The sequence below is a fragment of the Coturnix japonica genome, chromosome 2, assembly GCF_001577835.2.
Source record: "Coturnix japonica isolate 7356 chromosome 2, Coturnix japonica 2.1, whole genome shotgun sequence".
NCBI classification, from domain to species: Eukaryota; Metazoa; Chordata; class Aves; order Galliformes; family Phasianidae; genus Coturnix; species Coturnix japonica.
In genome coordinates, this window is record NC_029517.1 from 64,683,762 (window position 1) to 64,702,183 (window position 18,422).

Sequence of the window (18,422 nt, forward strand, 5' to 3'; positions counted from 1 at the left end):
AGGCTGCTACAAAGCCTCCCTGGAGCTTAGTAACTCAAACCTAATGCCAACTTATTCAATTATTTTCTCATGCGATCCTATCTCAAATAAATAATTGGAAAATTATTAGATCTAATACAGTTAAGATTGGCCTTTGATACTTCTTTAGGATGAGAAGTTGCTTTGCTCAGCACTAGCAACCGAGTATAACCTTAGTGTAAAGATTAGTGTTCACACCATCAGGAGTTTTATGTGGTTTTGTATGTCTTTATGTACGTTCAAAGAGCTTATGATGAATCAAACAGAAGGAAACTTAGAGTGGATCCACAGGAGGGCCACAAAGCTGATCAAAGGGATGGAGCAAGCTATAAGTAAGTCATCCGAACGCTGCCATTCATTATCCATAGCTTCAGCAATGGCTCCTCCCCCTCAACACTCCACCCTCCGGCCTTCTGACGTTAAGACACACGTGGCCGTTCGCCATCGGTAATTCAGTCCCTGTGCAGCCGCCGTAGAGGCTGTTGGCCGTGCTGGGAGGCTGCCGCCATGGATTACAGAGCTGAGGTGATGAGGGAGGCCGTGCCTGGGCAGTTCGATGATGCGGAGAGCTCCGACAGGTCTGTGGGCAGGCAGCGGGGCAAGGAGAGCGATGGGCTTTATTATGGCTGTGTGAGGCGAGGGGGAGGGGGCGGCCTCTCTTTTCCTTCTCTTCTCCAGGCTAAACAATCCCAGCTCCATCAACCGCTTCTCATAATCCTTGTGCTCCACACCCTTCGTAGCCCGTGCTCCAGGACCTCCATATTGTTATTGTATTGTTGTTAGGGGACCAAAACTGAAAACAGCACGCATAGCATTTGGTCCTTTAAAGACAGATGAAGTGACAAGCATCTCCTGGAGAGCTAACATGCCAGCATTGCTTCCTGGAGAGCTAATATCCTAGCATTGCTTGCTGTGGTAGGTATACTGAATTTGTTATAACCGTAGCAACCTTTTATACTTATATCAATCTGTACTCCTTCACAGTGACCTTACAGAAGATGCAGAAACAATTCAGGAAGATGAGTTTGCTGGGAGTTGCCAGTCAAACTTGTGCAAAGGAATCAACACGAAGGAAGGGGATAGTGATGATGGCAATGATGAAGAGGAAGAAGATGATGACTGGGACTGGGACGATGAGGTGGGAAGACTCATGAAGTGCCACAGCAATGCTGCTGGATGCAATCCACAGGTATGCTGAAGGCTGTTCCCTGTGTAACAGCAGTATCTGAAAGCAGATAAGACTAACCCAGAGGTTTTGTTCGATTTTGGTGTTAAGCTGAGTATCAGTTCTAGTGAAAATTTGTCATCGATGGAGTCTCATTTCTTTGCATTTGTTGTTATGACGTGTTCTTTGGGTAGTCAAAGCTGCTCTTGGCTTCCTCGTCTCAAACATTTTTGCTGGATTCTGTGTCCCTGCAGCAGTTTTCCTTTGCTCCCTAACTTTCGTGGCCTTTCTACCTTTGTTTATCCCGTCTAGTTTCTGCTAATGTTGCTTTCTTTTTTTTTTTTTTTTTCCCTGGATTTTTTTTTTGTGACTTTTAAACATCTTCCCCACCCTTCCTGCTGAATGTTACGACAGTATCTGCTTGTCACATCCATGAATTATGCTTTGGACTGCTTTGTTGTTTAACACTGACAGGCAGTTAGGTACCATGGAGCCACTGTATCTATCTCTTTGGCAGGACAGGGTGGGGAAAGAAACAAAAATAATAAAGAAAACAAGAGCCTTGTGGTTTTGAGATAAGAGGAGTTTAACACAAGAATCCACCATCTTGGGAAGTTCTTTCTGTTCTTTATCTTCTCATTTTTTGTTCCTGTTTCTGTCTGTTACTCCCTTTTATTTAAAGATGAAAAAGTGCTTATATGAGAGGTTTGCAGCTCAGTTTTCTGACTAAAAGTAACCTTGAATTGGGGCACTTCTTGGAATCCATTTCCTCACTCGTTCTGGTTTTCTGTTTATAGCTATGGGTATAGTAGGTACTTGAGCTGACATTTCCAATGGTACTGTCTGTGTATAAAGGGACTGTTTAGAGAAGGCAACTTACATTGATGAATCCTTTGTTTCAGGCAAATAGACAGACCTCTAGTTGCTATTCAGCAAAAATGTCTACCCCTACAGACAAGGCTTTGAGGAAATTTGAACATAAAATTAATTTAGGTGAGTATAATTGCGTTGTCTTCCTTTAAGAACACAGATATCGCTCTGTGAGGTTCTCAGATGGATTCTGCTTTCTTTAAGCCAGGACTGACAGGTTATCTGACAGGTAGAGGTTTTGACACAAGTAAAGAGATTTCTCTCCTTTTTGTGTACTTGTTGTTTCCTATGTGTTGAAAACAGCCTGTTAAGGCAAGTTGTAGCTGTGACTGGGGCTCTTTAATGGAACAGTAAACAGTTGCATTTCCTTCATAATTAAGTGGTTCTAAAATGAAGGCTGCAAAGAATGGTATGTGTAGCCAAACAGCAGTTTTACGTAGTTATCAGACAAACACTGTTTTGAGTGTGCCATGGGAACAGAAACTTGGAGGCTGCTGTGTCATCTGGCATTGGATTGGTGTAAGAGAAAGGCGGATTAGTTTAATGGTAAAATGTCACAGAATCACAGAATTATCAAGGTTGGAAAAGACCTAGAAGATCATCTAGTCCAACCGTTACCAATACTTCCCAGCTAAATCATATTCATCAACACAACATCCAAACGTTTCTTGAACACTCCCATGGTTAGTGACTCCATCACCTCCCTGGGCAGTGCATTCCAATGCCTGACTACCCTTTCATTCATACCCTGTCAAAGAACACCACCTCTGGTTGGCATTGCATCCCCAAGCTCGTGAGATTACAATAGTTGTTATGTTGCATTCCTGCTTTGGAGTGTAGTCAAAACAGATAGCTAGGTAAACTCGTGTTTAACTAAGCTTCTGTGGTAAGCTTCTATCTTTCGAGCACCCAATTGGCTGGTTATGCATAGATCCATTTGTGTTTGAACACTGTGCTGTGACATACTGTCAGAGAATTGCAGAGGCAGTTCCAAACAGAAAAAACCTTCTTCATATCTTATGTGTTTTTCAGATAAGCTGAATTTTGATGACTCTGTTATAAACCGAGTCACAGAAAAGTCTAGACAGAAGGAAGCAGACATGTGAGTATTACACCATCTCTATATTCACTGATGTAATTTGAACTCAGAAAAGTTCTTATTATTCCCTAGCTTGATCTTGAAATTTGAATAAATTTATTAAGGAAAAGAAAACTAACTCGTGAGCTTTCTTTGAGACTGTTATCTTCTCTTTGAATCAGAATGGCATGTTTTACTTTGTTAAAGTATGGGTGGGTTTATATTGCTTTATTTTCTCTAGGTGCCGAGTCAAAGATAAGTCAGACAGAGCAACAGTAGAGCAAGTAAGTCCTTAGTGCATCATATTTCTCTTTTGACCGGAATAAATAATCTGGAATCTCAAAATCAATGGTAAAACAGCTGTAGTAGAAGCCTTGCCTTGGAAGTCAGTTGCCTTTCTTATCCTAAAGAAGCTTGAAGTTGTGGCTCTCTTTCTTGTGTGAAAGTTGCACTTGCTCCCATGACTGTTTTGGAGCTCAGTTTTGTGCTTGGCATCATGATTTGATGGTACATGCAATGCAGAATTCCGTTTTAAGCACTTACTGAATTCCAAGCATCAAACAGAAAATGCTGGATTTGCTTTCTTTCCTTTTTTTTTCCCTTGTGGAAGGCTGAACTATTGGGCTGAACAGGCCCAAGGCCACATAGCTGCTATATGTCTGCTATTCCATATTTTGTCATCTGGTGCAACTATAAGTGGGAAATCATTCTCTTAAGTCTGTTGTGAAGATAACTCAAGGACATATACTTATTCTAACTTATTTTTTTTAAATAAATTGAAGTGTTATTCTAGAATCTTGGCAAAATTCAGTATGGCAGCTGTTTGAATTGTCATTTGATCCTTAAGAATAATCTGATGCTTATTCAGCATCAGAAGAAGGGGTTGTAGTAGTAAATAAGCTTAATTCTCTTCATAGAGTGCACTTGAGGTGACTGTTCTTTGTTTAACTTGAGGTGTTGGACCCAAGGACCCGAATGATTCTGTTCAAGATGCTGAGTAGAGGTGTCATATCAGAAATCAATGGCTGCATCAGCACAGGGAAAGAGGTAAGTGTTGTTACAAATGGTGTGATAGTCTTTCTCAGCAAGCTAGGTAAGATATTTATTGAAATGTTTAGTTTTTCTACTCTTATTTTTGTGTGTTGCTCAGTAGGAAGTTATTTTAAGATGCAATTTACAGAATCACAGAATGACCTGGTTTGGAAGGGACCTCAAGGATCATGTAGTTCCAACCCCCCTGCCTGGCAGGGCCACCAAACATACACCTTTACTAGATCAGGTTGCCCAGGGCCCTGTCCAACCTGGCCTTGAACACCTCCAAGGACGGGGCATCCACAACCTCCCTGGAGGTTTAATTTACATTAAAGGAAATCAGTTTCCCCAACGATGAAGGATTTCTCAGGATACTTAAATTTGCCATTCATTCTGTGTTGCAGCTGAAATTATTTACAAACTCTATATGTATGTACAATACTAAACAATGCCTGAAAGACATACAGTTGTAGGTTGTTCTTTCTTCATGCAATACTATTGCATTTGGATTGTATCAGTTTTGCATCTCTTAGTAGTTTAAAATGCTGTTAAACTTAAGTTGTTTTACAAAACTATCATGTTTGTGTACTGCTATTATCAAGTTACATGGCAGATAATTAAAACCAGACCAGAGTTTTCTAAGTCTATTAATAAATGGCTTTTAGGATGCTTTGTCTCTAGGCTGATCTGGTTTTCTTCCAGGTCCTTGGATGCTGATTAAAGGCATATGTCCACCCTGTGTAGTGGTGTCAACTTGAGGTGCTTGGGCCATGCTTTAGGAGGGCCTAAGTAGTGCACAAGTTCCAGTAATTTCCTGTACAAAAGGGGTTGTTTAAATCTCATAATATGGTATTTTCCAGAATGCCAGAAGAAGATTGTGTCAACTCAGGGCTTTTCTTCAATGATGTTTCTTCCGTTTTTAATCCAATAGGCTAATGTGTACCATGCCAGTACTGCAAATGGGGAGAACAGAGCAATAAAGATTTACAAAACCTCTATTTTGATGTTCAAGGATCGGGATAAGTATGTGAGTGGTGAGTTCAGGTGAGTTGGAGTTTGGCTTCATTTTGTTGAGCAAGGGAGGTTATTTTGAAAGGTGGTGAAATGACCAACACTAATCCTGCATTGATTGGCTAAGGGTCCTCTTTATTTTTTGTTTATGTGTTTAAAGATTTCGTCATGGATATTGTAAAGGCAACCCAAGAAAAATGGTGAAGACATGGGCTGAAAAAGAAATGAGGAATTTAATAAGGTGATTGTTTCAGTTTTTATTTCATGAAATAATTTGACATTACAGGAGATGCTCTTCTATTGCTAGGTCAAGCTTATTACTACATGCTGCATATATTACTACATGGCATGTGTGGGACAACCAGAGGATCAGGCCTAGCCAGCATGGGTTCATGAAGGGCAGGTCCTGCTTGACCAACCTGATCTTCTATGATCTAGTGACCCATCTGGTGGATGAGGGAAAGGCTGTTGATGTGGTCTACCTAGACTTCAGCAAAGCCTTTGACACTGTCTCCCACAGTACTCTCCTGCAGAAGCTGGCAGCTCGTGGCTTGGGAAGGTACACTTGGCTGGGTAAGGAGCTGGCTGGAGGGCCGGGCTCAGAGAGTGGTGGTGAATGGAGTTAAATCCAGCTGGTGACCGGTCACAAGTGATGTTCCCCAGGGGTCAGTGCTGGGGCCTGTCCTCTTCAATATCTTTATTGATGACCTGGATGAGGGCATTGAGTGCAACCTCAGTAAGTTTGCAGATGACACCAAGCTGACTGGGAGTGTCGATCTGCCTGGGGATAGCGAGGCCCTACAGAGGGATCTGGACAGGCTGGAGAGCTGGGCTGAAGCCAATGGGATGAGGTTCAACAAGACCAAATGTTGTGTCCTGCACTTCAGCTACAACCCAGGGTGGCACTACAGGCTTGGGGTTGAGTGGCTGGAAGACTGTGTAGAGGAAATGGACCTGGGGGTATTGATTGATGCTCGGCTGAACATGAGCCAACAGTGTGCCCAGGTAGCCAAGAATGCCAATGGCATCCTGGCTTGCATCAGAAACAGTGTTGCCAGCAGGAGCAGAGAGGTGATTGTCCCCCTGTACTCAGCACTAGTGAGGGGAAAAGTTGAAGTAAAGATACTTCTCTGGCTGTTTGTGCTCTGAGCTTGTTTGACATATACACTCTCTGGCTTGATTGAAAAGTGAGGAGGAGCTAGAAACAGCTGCTGCTGAGTAACAACACACTGTGTAATACAGGTTAATCCTGGATGAACAGTGCAAAGATTCTTTGTCTGACCGAGGGATGCTTAAAAAAGGATTGGTGCCAAATGATGGTGGTTTTTTTTTGGTGTTCATTTTTCAGTCTTTGTGAGTTCTTTGAGCATATGAGCCCTTACAGTGTCTGATGTTTGAAGCAACAGAGCTGCTGTAGGCGCTATTGCAATGCAAATAGTAGAGTTAGTTTGTATTTATCTCTTTTATGATTTTGTTCCTGTATTGCAGGTTGAATACAGCACAGATACCTTGCCCGGAGCCAATTATGCTAAGAAGTCATGTGCTTCTCATGGGCTTTATTGGTAAAGGTGACAGGTATGTATCCTTTGAAAATCAAAATGATTCTTATTAGTAGCTTTCCACAAGGATTTATTAAAAACAGACCAATGGGCACTTTCTGTACTATTTCTCTAGGCCTCTGAATTGAACTTTATTGCTCTTATGTGTGTATGCCACCAGTAGGGCACCCAGATCTTTGCCAGCTACTGCAGCAGAAAGTCTGAATGATTCTCAAACAACTCTAACCAGAGAACAAAGGCTAGAAAGGCTTCCTAATTTCGTTTTGTAGTGCAAACGTTAATGTAGCACAGCCCAACTTCTTAGCTAAGGTTGGAAACAGAGATACAGTATCTTTGGCAGTCATGTATCAAGCTTTGCTGCCTTTCGTGCTAATTTGCTTGATGCACTGAGTGAAAGGATCAGGTACAGCAATTAACATATTTGCGGCTGGTATGAAGAAGAAAAACACTCACTTTCTATTATTTCTCTTGTAATTTTAAGGCCTGCTCCTCTGCTGAAGAATGCTCAGTTGTCTGACTCAAAAGTCCGGGAGCTGTACCTGCAAATCATCCAGTACATGAGAAGAATGTACCAAGATGCCAGACTTGTTCATGCAGATCTCAGTGAATTCAATATGCTGTAGGTTTTTAAACTTTGAATTGTGACATCTGAAATGTATGTGTTGGCAACCTCTTTGCATATACTTAGAGAGCACTAATCTGCCTGTGAGGGAGGGTGGAGTTCTTTTTGTGACTGTTTTCCAATTTATCAATTATGTAGCTTTTAACTCAGCCCCATGCTACTCTGGCTCTATTATGTGAGATGCACGCTTGAGAAGTATGTTAAGTTTATTTGCTGGTTCGTAATCACAGAATCACAGAATTGTAGGGGTTGGAAGGGACCTCTAGAGATCGAGTCCAACCCCCCTGCCAAAGCAGGCTCCCTACACCACGTCACACAGGTAGGCGTCCAGGCAGGTCTTGAATATCTCCAGAGAAGGAGACTCCACCACCTCCCTGGGCAGCCTGTTCCAGCGCTCCGTCACCCTCACTGTAAAGAAGTTCTGCACATTCGTGTGGAACTTCCTATGCTGTACTTTCATCTCATTACCCCTAGTCCTGTCCCCACGCACTACTGAAAAGAGACCAGCCTCACCACTATGGCTCCCACACCTCAGGTATTTATAAACCTGGATTAAGTCCCCTCTCAGCCTTCTTTTCTCAAGGCTAAACAGACCCAGTTCCCTAAGTCTCTCCTCATAGGGGAGATGCTCCAGGCCCTTCACCATCTTAGTGGCCCTCTGCTGGACTCTTTCCAAGAGATCCCTGTCTTTTATGTACTGGGGAGCCCAGAACTGGACACAGTAGCTAAGAGTGAAACATGCTTTGTTCCCTGTCCCTCAATAATCTCCCATGTAAGAGTGATGGAATCAGTGCAGCCCTGCATGTTTATCCGCAGGTACCACAGTGGGGATGTGTACATCATTGATGTGTCTCAAGCAGTGGAGCATGACCACCCGCATGCATTGGAGTTTCTGCGAAAGGATTGTGCCAATGTTAATGGTGAGCGGGCTGCACTTGAGTGCAACAAGGTGTTTTTGTGTCAGTGTTTTCTTTGTGCATGTGTTTGTTTTTAAGAAGGTGAACTGTATTCTTTCTTACATTCTTTGATTTTATAGATAGCCCTGGCTGTTGAAGCTGCCTGTTCTTAGGTTCTTATGGATTGTTCAGGGTGCTGTCTTCTATGCCAAGTTCAGTCAGTGCAGCCTATTTTGCTAGAAATTATCTGAATCTCATATTTACAAGAGAAAGAAGAGACCAGAGTCCTAGTCTGCAGCAGCACCTGCATTGATCTTAACTTCCCTTACATTTGAAGGACTGTGCAGACATACTAACCTGTGTCCTTCTGCAAGTGTGGAATCCACAGCTGGAATTCCTCAACTGACAAGAGTTGTGTCACAAAGTTCCTTTCACTTACTTTTCAGGTCAGCTTAGAAGGTGAAGGCGTAGAGTCATTTATTAGAGGTCATAGATTTGTCTTAGTACTTTTATCACAGAATCACAGAATGACCTGGGTTGGAAGGGACCTCAAGGATCATGAAGCTTCAACCCCCCTGCCTGGCAGGGCCACCAAACTTCCATGTTTACTAGATCAGGTTGCCCAGGGCCCCATCCAACCTGGCCTTGAACACCTCTAGGGACGGGGCATCCACAACCTCCCTGGGCAGCCTGTTCCAGGACCTCACCACTCTCCTAGTAAAGAAATTAATTAATTCTGATTAACAGGATACCTTTATGGTATTTTTCACTAAAATATGTTACCTTCATGGGAGTGTACTTAGGTTATGCAAGAGTCAAAGATGTTCTGGTTGGCTGTGTTTCTTCCCGAGAACACGAAATCAGTCACATCAGGCTGATTTCTCCTCCCCCCTTTCTTTACTATGATTTTTCCAATTGTACAGAGCCATTTGAAAGTCTGAAGAAATTGTGTACACTTTGATGCAGCATGTTTGTTGATACCCATTATTCTAATTGTTTCTTTTTCTTCTTGGCCCTTTCCATTACTCCCTTCTGACTCAGATATTTGCACCCTTGCTCTTGTTTTTATGCTTTTTGGCCTGTTTTCCCTAGATATCATTGCCACAGTGACTTGCAGTGTTCTTGATTGTTTCTCTTTTCTCTGCTACTGCAGCTTTCTCTGTGTAGTTCTCCTACAGAGACTGTAAAAGACACCTTCAGGCTTTGGGCATTGCTAAGACTTGTGGTTCCTTGAGCACGGAGAGCTGCCACCGAACTACATTTTTTTGTTGTTTGTTCTATGATTAATTTCTCATGGGGGCACATCTTCTAAGAGCATTAGTAGGGAGCTATTACTAATTAGTCCTCAGCGTGTTGCACTGCTGTTTTTCAGTACTGAAGTAAAACCTTCAAAATCATTTCTGCTTGACTCATGAAAGCAATTCTGAGCGTGGTAACTGAGAAAAATTCTGATCTAGTAGTGTCTCCCATGTGTCTTTCTGTTTAGGTGGATTATAAGCAGGCTGTACTGTTTCAGTGGGTATTTCAGATGCTCTTTGCCAGAAGTTTGAGGTCTGTGTTCCTTATTATTTGAAAGACATTTTTCATCTCAGCCACTGCAAATACTTAAGTTTATCTTCTATTGTTTACTTCCTTCTCTTTACCCCCTACTCCATTCAGTGTGGCTCCTAATGAAATTGATTTGAACTTATATTTGCTCTTTTTGATTTTTCTTTCAGTATTTATCACTTTGGGAAAGTTGTACTTTTTGTTGTTGTAACTGTAACTGCTGCATATATTGCACAACACTTACAGTTTTTTGTCTCTGCCCTTGATTTCTGATAGGCTTTTTCCAGAAGCACAATGTTGCGGTGATGACTGTGAGGGAACTGTTTGAGTTTATTACTGATCCTTCTATCACAAGTGAGAACATTGATGACTATCTATCAAAGGTAAGACCACGTGGCATCGTTGCTTAAGGAGATAGACTTGAATGGTCAACTCAGAACTGGTTCAAACCCCTTCATTCTGTTTGCTCTGTATCCTGTTATTGAAGTTTACTGGTAAATGAGATGCTGGATGCTCTGCAGATGGTGGGATGAATGGAGAAGGGAATGACTCAGAGCAACATTATTCCAAAGCAGCCTTACTAGCCAAATATAGTGACTGATGGGACATGCTTATTCTAGGAAGAGGTAAACTTGCTTGGTGCTGCTGGCAGCACCTACACATTTCATATGTGGCAGTCAATCCTCTGTTCCCAGTTAAATGTTTCTTTAAAAAAGGGGGAAGGAAAATTAAAAACAAACAAACAAAAAAACACAAATCAATCAAAAATGGTCTTCCAAACACCACTGTGGCATGGGGATTACCAGATGTTGTGTTCTTTCCCTCATCCTGGAGGCTGAGTGAATCAGAACTGTACTTTATCATTTCCCTTTACTTGTGCTTCTCTGACCCGCTCAATGTGCCCAATAGTGAGAACAGCATATCCTAGGACTAGGCACTGCTCATTGTGTTCCCCTTCCTGCTATCTCTTCTAGTAATGTAGTCATGCTGGACTTGCTACAATTTGGTTTAGATGGAGCCCCAAGCTCCTCCAATTATTAAAGCAGATCTGCAGTTCTAAGTGTACTTTGCAGAAATGTCGGCTACCATTAGGTGTCGCTCAAGGCATTGCCATAGGAAGGTTGGGCAGTTTTGTGAGCCAGTCTGAAATGCTGGGACAAATACAGATGGGAATAGTTGGATTAAACGATGCGATTCTAAAGAGTGATAACTGTATTGTTTTATGTTTCTTTAGGCAATGGAAATAGCATCAAAAAGAACAGAGGAGGAGAGATCCAGTCAAGATAAAGTGGATGAGGAAGTAAGTGAGGATTTTTGTTCCTGCTATGAAATGAAAATTAGCCTGTCCTCTTCTGAACAATGAAAACTGTTCTGTTTTCTTTGGCAAAATGAACCATTGATAAACAGAACACTGTGGTACTGATATGTCCTGAACTAGTTGGGATATGAAGGATTGAGAGATACAGTGTGTAAAAGCTTAAGTAATGTTGATCAGTTGCTAGAAGGCAAATGGTCATTTACCTAAACTGGTATGTTTGCTTGTAGCTAGGTCTCTTGATGTATCTTCTACTTCAGGTTTAGTTAAAACCAAACAAATAAAACCCAACTAAGTGGGAATCTAATCACAGAATCACAGAATTGTAGGGGTTGGAAGGGACCTCTAGAGATCATCGAGTCCAACCCCCCTGCCAAAGCAGGTTCCCTACACCACATCACACAGGTAGGCGTCCAGGCGGGTCTTGAATATCTCCAGAGAAGGAGACTCCACCACCTCCCTGGGCAGCCTGTTCCAGTGATTGTGTCAGTGTTTTCAGGCTGGTGATACAGACCACGAGAACTCCCATGATATTCAGGTGCATGCATTGACTAAATTGTTTGTCTGTCATTGTTCCCAGTCTACTTCAATTCTTCCAAATATTGTTTTTGTCCCTTGCTTTTACATTTAATGAGAGCCATCTTAAGTCTTCTCTATTGGTATTTTGGAAAACTGCTGATGTTCTGGGAAAGGTGAAAATGAAACTGTTTTAATTCATTATTTTTTCAGTCTTAACTGTCCATTTGAGAAGAGTTTAAAAACCAAAAAGTCATGTGCACACAAAAATAAAACAGCATCTTAGTGTTGGGCAGAGCTTATATCAGCGAGAACCTCTTTGTACCAGTTCAGCCAGCATTGATCCTTGGAGTCTATGTTGCTTGATATACCAAAGGCATTTTCTCTTGGAGCTTTACTGACTGCTTCTGGCTCAAGCTTGGCCAGTTCAAGACTGTTGTTTCCAGAGATATCTTGAGCATACAACTCCTTCTGAATTAGAGGGTCAGATGTTAGTGTTCTTTAAGTACTATTTAGCAAACAGTTTATCCCTTTGCATATGTGAACATACTGCAGTGTCCTGGAAGAGCGATGGTTAAGTAATAGTGAAGTTCAAGTTCCTTCTCAGACTTCTTAGTTTAGCCAAACTAGTTTGTACCACTTCACTTAGAGAAGAACAGGTAATTTAGAGCACACACTTTGGAGACAGGGTCTGTTCTGGCTGCACAGCACTTAGTCTAGTAGTTAAAATCATAAAGCCTGCTTAATTTGCTCTAGGATTGTACTGATACTATGGAAGAGAGGAGCAAAATACTTCAGTCTGATCTAGTAGTGATTTAAGTTTGCTGCAAGACAGTCTGAAAATGATTGCCTGACAAATGCACCGGTATAGTACTTTCTTGAGTTGCTTCCAGTGAAGTGGGAATTATTACATAAAGACAGTAAGTTGTAACAGCATGTTTTAATGGAATTGCTTCCTGAGGGCTTTGCATACATAGCAGTAAAAACACTGGGGAAACTCTTAGGATATAAAACTCAAATCAGTTGAGAGGAAGTTGGAGGGATTGGAGAAGTTCCTACATGGCTTCTAGTAATGACACTAACGTGGGAGCCTTATTAATGATGAGCTGCAGTGGTACATAGGTTGCAGGTGAATAATCTGTTCCAGCAAAATAAATAGTAATAACCCACAATTCTAATGGTGGTGTGTGACTTTGTGTTTGTCTGAGCTTCTATAAGTAATGCATAATTACTTGTATGGAAGAACATCGTGAAACTTTATAAATCACTAAATCTGTTTTCCCTTTGCTTTCCTAGGTGTTTAAGAAGGCTTACATACCTCGAACTTTGACTGAAGTTAAAAACTATGAGAGAGATGTAGATATAATGATGAAATTGAAAGAAGAGGATTTGGCATTGTGTGTTCAGCAAGATAATGTGAGTGTGTGTGTGTGTGTGTGTGTATGGTGTAGAGTACTGAATCCAGTGTCGTACCTAAAATTCTCTGGCTAATACTGGTACTTACATTGCTATCTCTCTTTGAGACTCTGATTTTCCTTGGATAGAAAGATGCAAGGCTCACATTTTGCTAAAATAATTTCCTTTCTGTGTCTCTGAGTGTAGATTCTCTACCAGACCGTGACAGGATTGAAGAAGGATTTGTCTGGTGTTCAGAAGGTGAGAGGGTCTCTTTGAAATCCTTCATTGTAGTCATTTGCATAGAAATACTTAAGGGAATACAGAGAATGCCTCATTTTGCAGCTGTGATCATGGAAGAAACCTTTTGTCTATGGAGTGACTCTTTCTGCCCATTATGTGGCAGCAGTGTAGACTAAATGGAAATATAAATCAGTGAAGGGATCGTGCTGTTGGCACAGTTTCCAAGTGTAGTTTAAGAATAAGTGTGTTTTGCAGCGTAGATATTTGTGTTTGCACTAAAGTCTATGTACAGTGCCTCCAAGGTAGATTTTGGTATGATCCAACTGTAATTAAAAATTGGCTTTCATCTATGTTAGCAAATTGCTGTATTAACTTATGGAAATCAGTCTGGGAGTGCCAATACATCTGTGCTGTGAGCCCTAACCTAAAAGTTCCCTTGTTGTATATTCTAGATATCGTATATTCTAGATATCCTTTTCTTAGTTTGTATTAATCACTTTTTGACTCTTCTTGAGACTCAGTGATAGCTGTAGTAGTAGAAGAAATGACACAAGTTTGCTCAAGGGATTCTCTGTAGAAGATTATAGATATATATTTTTAATATATATATATTTATATTTTACACTGAAGCTCCAGAGTTTGGGTTTGAGATAAATCCATCTTGGTGCATGTTGCAGATTCCTGCACTTCTAGAAAAGACGACAGATGAGTCAGAAACGGGCTCTGATGATGATGATGGTGGCAACTCAGAGGGCTCTGATTCAAGCTGTAAAGAGTCTCGGCATCCCAAAGATCTTCCTGCTGCAGTTATTATGGACAAAAAGGTCAGTTGTCCAGAAATTATACATTTTTTTCCTACATCTGCCCACGTGACAGGAAAAATCTACAACTAGTTTGTCCTACTTTTAGTCTGAAACAAGCTGTGAGCTTTTTTCCCCTCTGAAGAGCAAAAGCAGGAAAAGCAAATTTCATGATGGATGGTTTATTAATGATGTTTTTGTCTAGAGGAACATTATACCCTATTATTTTCTAGCTTAAACAAAGCTAGAAGAGAGATCTCTGCAGAGAACTTTAGGGCTATGCAAAGCAGAGCTTAGTGAAACCTGGGTGGGTCTTCAGCCCCTCTGGCTACGCTTCCAGGCTTTGGTGTGTGCAGGTTGGTGGATGTGGCTCCTGGTGAACCACCTTTTGCCCTGGAAACTGAGACCACCTGATCTATGCAGCTGGAGACTTGGTGACAATGTTTGTACTACAGTGGCTTTTGTTATACTGTTGGTACAGACTGACAGGCATTGCCATGAGGAGAAGACTGACAGCGGGTGTGCAAGGGATATAACATGTTTTTCAGGTTTTGTTTTCCAAACTACAGAACAAATATCCTCAGTTCTTGTGGTGCCGTTCTGTGGAGTATCCCCTATGGGTGAGAGCCTCATGGCAACTTTTTAGATGCTGTGCAAAGAAAGATGAAACTTGGCTTTAGTAGAGTTGGGAGATTTTGTTTGTTAGATTTGTGGATTTGTTTGTGTGTATATATATATATATATATATATATATGAAAGATAGTGGGCTTCAAGTCCATGAAATGAAATGGCAGTGCTTTTTTAGATACTTTTTGTACCAATCTAAAGCAGCTACCTTTCAGGTATGAAGCAGGGAGGCCTTGGTCTCTTCTTAGCCTTATGGATAAGTCTTGACCATCTAGCAGAAATTCCAATGTACTGCAGTTACATAGTACTCTTTTCAGCCAGTCCTGATGATGATTGAGTTGCTCTGAGTTATCAGAAGTTACTGGATCAGTACTTTTGTTTGATGAGTAAAAGCATATCCTACTGTAGCCCTAGGGGTAGCAGAAAACTTGGATCAGGCTTTCTATTGTAATCTTTGCTATAAATAGCGTGAGTTGAGTGCCTCTTGTTGCTTTTCTTAAAGGCTGCATGAAAGTCAGGTTTTAACTAGTTTGAATTTTGTACTGTCATTACCAGTGTGCAATTCCACCCCCACACTTATACTTCCTTTTTCCTTTCCTCTCCCCACTCCTGGAGTCATTTTTGTTATACCCACATTTTTAATGTGATGTATTAATTAATGTAAAGATTGATAGGCCTGCTCACAGCCTTTTATTCCTGCTGGCTTTGAATGGATGGTGTGTTGCTTCTTTATAGGAGAGGAAAAAGATGGTTAAAGAAGCCCAAAGAGAAAAGAGAAAAAACAAAGTCCCAAAGCACGTGAAGAAGCGGAGAGAGAAGACTGCAAAAATGAAGAAGGGCAAATAAGATCAACGTTGGCTTGGGAGATGGACTCATTTGTTTCTCACTAACGAGTCACCTTTTGTAATTAAAAGTTCTTTATTTACATACATACACAGTACTAAAGTACTAACTGTGAGGGTGGTCTCAGGGACAATGTTGTGTGGTTATCTGAACAGAATGTATGCTATGGTTTTAGCAGCAGGAAAGAACAAATTTAACACATTTGTGCTTTTAAAAATCCTTTTCACATGCAGATTCAGCCTGTTGTTAAACTTGCATTTATTTGTTTGTAGCATCTTCCTCTCCTGCCTTACACTGCAAGCATGCTGGTTCCGTTTGTTCCAGAGCATTGATTTGGTTCAGACAGATTCTTGGAGCAGGAGGAACAACAAAGATGGAGAAACCAACTCAAGAGAAGGCCTGTGCATCTGTACTGTGAAGGCAGTATATTAAGCTAGCTGTCCTCTGCAGGTTGTTGCAGTTATCTGCAGGTAACCTTGCTGCCTGTCTGTGCTTTCATCACTTTTTAATATTATCTTGCTGAAAGCTGAGTTTCATGATTTGGGAGGTAACTTTCCTCCCAAAGGAACTGCCCTGTTCCCTTTTGAAGCAACCAGGGAGGTATACCTAAACAGACTAAAGTGTGTAAAGACATAGAGGTTTTGGAAAGGGTCCACAGGAGGGCCACGAAGATGATCAGGGGGCTGGAGCACCTCCCCTATGAGGACAGGCTGAGGGAGTTGGGCTTGTTCAGCCTGGAGAAGAGAAGGTGGCAGGGTGACCTCATTGCAGCCTTTCAATACCTGAAGGGAACCTACACCCAGGAGGGGAGTAAACTCTTCAAAAGGGCTGACAATAGCAGGACACGGGGAAATGGTTTTAAGTTAAAAGAGGGAAGATTTAGGTTGGATGTTAGGGGGAAGTTCTTCACTAGGAGAGTGGTTAGGCCCTGGAACAGGCTGCCCAGGGAGGTTGTGGATGCCCCGTCCTTGGAGGTGTTCAAGACCAGGTTGGACGGGGCCCTGGGCAACCTGATCTAGTAAAGGTGGCCCTGCCAGGTGGGGGGGTTGGAACTACATGATCCTTGAGGTCCCTTACAACCTGGTTCATTCTGTGATTCTCTGTGTGTGTGTGTGTGTGTGTGTGTGTGTGATTCTGTGTGTGTGTGTATGTTGACCCCAGCAAGGGGCAGTGTTGCTCTTAAGGGAAATAGGACACACCTTTTTGTAGGCTGGCCAAATGAATACTTGACTTCAAGACTGCATTAGTTCCCAACTGCATTTGCACCCAGCTGTGGTGGGAGCTGTTTGTGGTGTGCCTCAGCATTACTAGTTTCGTGTATGTGCCTCAGCATTTACCGGTCCATGTGCTGAGGTGTATAGAGGGAGGAGCTGGCAGAGTTTGAAGAGTCCTTTGCATTGGAGCAAAGGCGCCATACTCAAAACATCCCACCTCTTCTCCTGGCAGCCACTTGGGCTACTGGGACCAACAAAAGCCTTGAGAGAGGTGTTGTCCTTGTTCATCAGTCATCTTTTCCTGTTGTCAACAGTTTCAGTACTCCCTGCACCAGCACAGACAAGGAGTTCAGTAAAAATCTTGATTTTTGTTTTGCTATTTTAGGGGTGGAGTTGATGCCCTGGGGATTACGCTTACGGGACGCACAATGTTTGATGATAGAAGAAGGCTGTTATCCATCAGCGGGCATCAAGCAATGATGGGTTGGCCAGAGGAACGGTGAAGCTTCCTTCTCTGTTCTTCGCCTTCCACACCCATAAGAAATTGTGGGATGGTCACAGGCAAAGACTGAGATGTTGGCCAATTGCACGCATGGTTGCTCCACTAAGAAGCACGTTTCCTCAAGGAAATGTGGTCTTGTTGCTCTCCTCGGCTTGACCTCTACAACCCCTTATGATCCTTTGGTTGGAATTATGGTCAGTGCTTCCAGACACCTCCCTCCTTTTCCCCCAGTCCCCACAGGGACTGATGGACTGTTATGCACAGTGTTTATGTAAGTGTACATGGGATTGCTGGAACATGTTGGGAAGCAAAACTGGTTTTGCCTCAGCAAGTAGGGGATGTTTGTTGGGAGACTGTGGAAAAACACATGCAGTTTGGAAAATGACATTACATTGGGTGCAAGAAAGGTGACTACCTCTAACTTGGTAGTGAAGGAAGGGAGAGGTAAGACCCTACATCCTGAGATGAGCAAGTACTGTTGATGTCTATTTTAATTTTGCAGGGGGCTGAAGCCCTATTAGTTGTGTGGACATATTTTCTGCTTTTGTTTGCCATCATGGGAGCTTGCATAGTGACATAATCAGGCAAGGTGGCTGTGATTAATATGATCGGTTGTCTTCTTGGGTACAAAGGGTTTTGTGCAGTTTGCCATTGAATCACATTGTATTAGTCACTCTTCTCTGCTGACAAACTGACAACTATGGTTTATCAGTGATAACATCCATGTTTCATGAAAGTGATGGGAGGAGGGGAGGCTGGTGGTTTTTGCAAGGAGTTTTGTACCTTCTGTTGCTTTCCTCTAGCAAGGAGTTGTGCCCTGGGTAAACCTCAGGGTGTTTTGTGAAGTGTGCCAAGCCTGAGTGAGTCTCTGGCAAACTCTTTGCGCTCTAAGTTCAAGTAGGCCACCAGTGGACTGCTCTCCTATGAGACTGGTTCATGGCTGGCTGTGAGCCTGGGGTTGCCAGATGCAGAAGCAGCCCCATTTTCTTTGGGAACTGTGTGCTCTGAAATTGAGGGTAAGTACTGGATCATGGTGTTGGGCCTGGAAGCTACTGACCCAGAGCATGTGCCCCGCTGAGGACTTTTGCTTTCTTTACCTGAGGAAGCACTTCAGAAAATGGAGGCTGCTGCGATCAGGGCTTGAGGGATGAAGAACTGTCTCAGCTCA

General features: G+C 42.3%; 1 protein-coding gene across 1 annotated transcript; it reads left to right on the forward strand.

The window, feature by feature from the left end:
- Positions 1-436: 436 nt before the first annotated feature.
- RIOK1 (RIO kinase 1) lies at positions 437-15,776 on the forward strand. Its single transcript, XM_015854636.2, has 17 exons — positions 437-596; positions 1,003-1,207; positions 2,086-2,176; positions 3,086-3,155; positions 3,373-3,415; positions 4,086-4,178; positions 5,095-5,207; positions 5,335-5,415; positions 6,663-6,749; positions 7,215-7,352; positions 8,172-8,275; positions 10,076-10,182; positions 11,034-11,099; positions 12,927-13,046; positions 13,233-13,286; positions 13,946-14,092; positions 15,431-15,776. Exons 1-17 carry the CDS (start codon positions 526-528, stop codon positions 15,539-15,541), a joined length of 1,701 nt encoding a protein of 566 aa, XP_015710122.1. The 5' UTR covers positions 437-525; the 3' UTR covers positions 15,542-15,776.
- Positions 15,777-18,422: the final 2,646 nt, after the last annotated feature.

Bases quoted from the DNA above. Each gene is read 5' to 3' on its own strand.
- RIOK1 (XM_015854636.2), top strand. From the start codon at position 526: ATGGATTACAGAGCTGAGGTGATGAGGGAGGCCGTGCCTGGGCAGTTC. The intron at 597-1,002 runs GTCTGTGGGCAG...ACTCCTTCACAG, and splicing joins GATGCGGAGAGCTCCGACAG to TGACCTTACAGAAGATGCAG. The intron at 1,208-2,085 runs GTATGCTGAAGG...CCTTTGTTTCAG, and splicing joins CTGCTGGATGCAATCCACAG to GCAAATAGACAGACCTCTAG.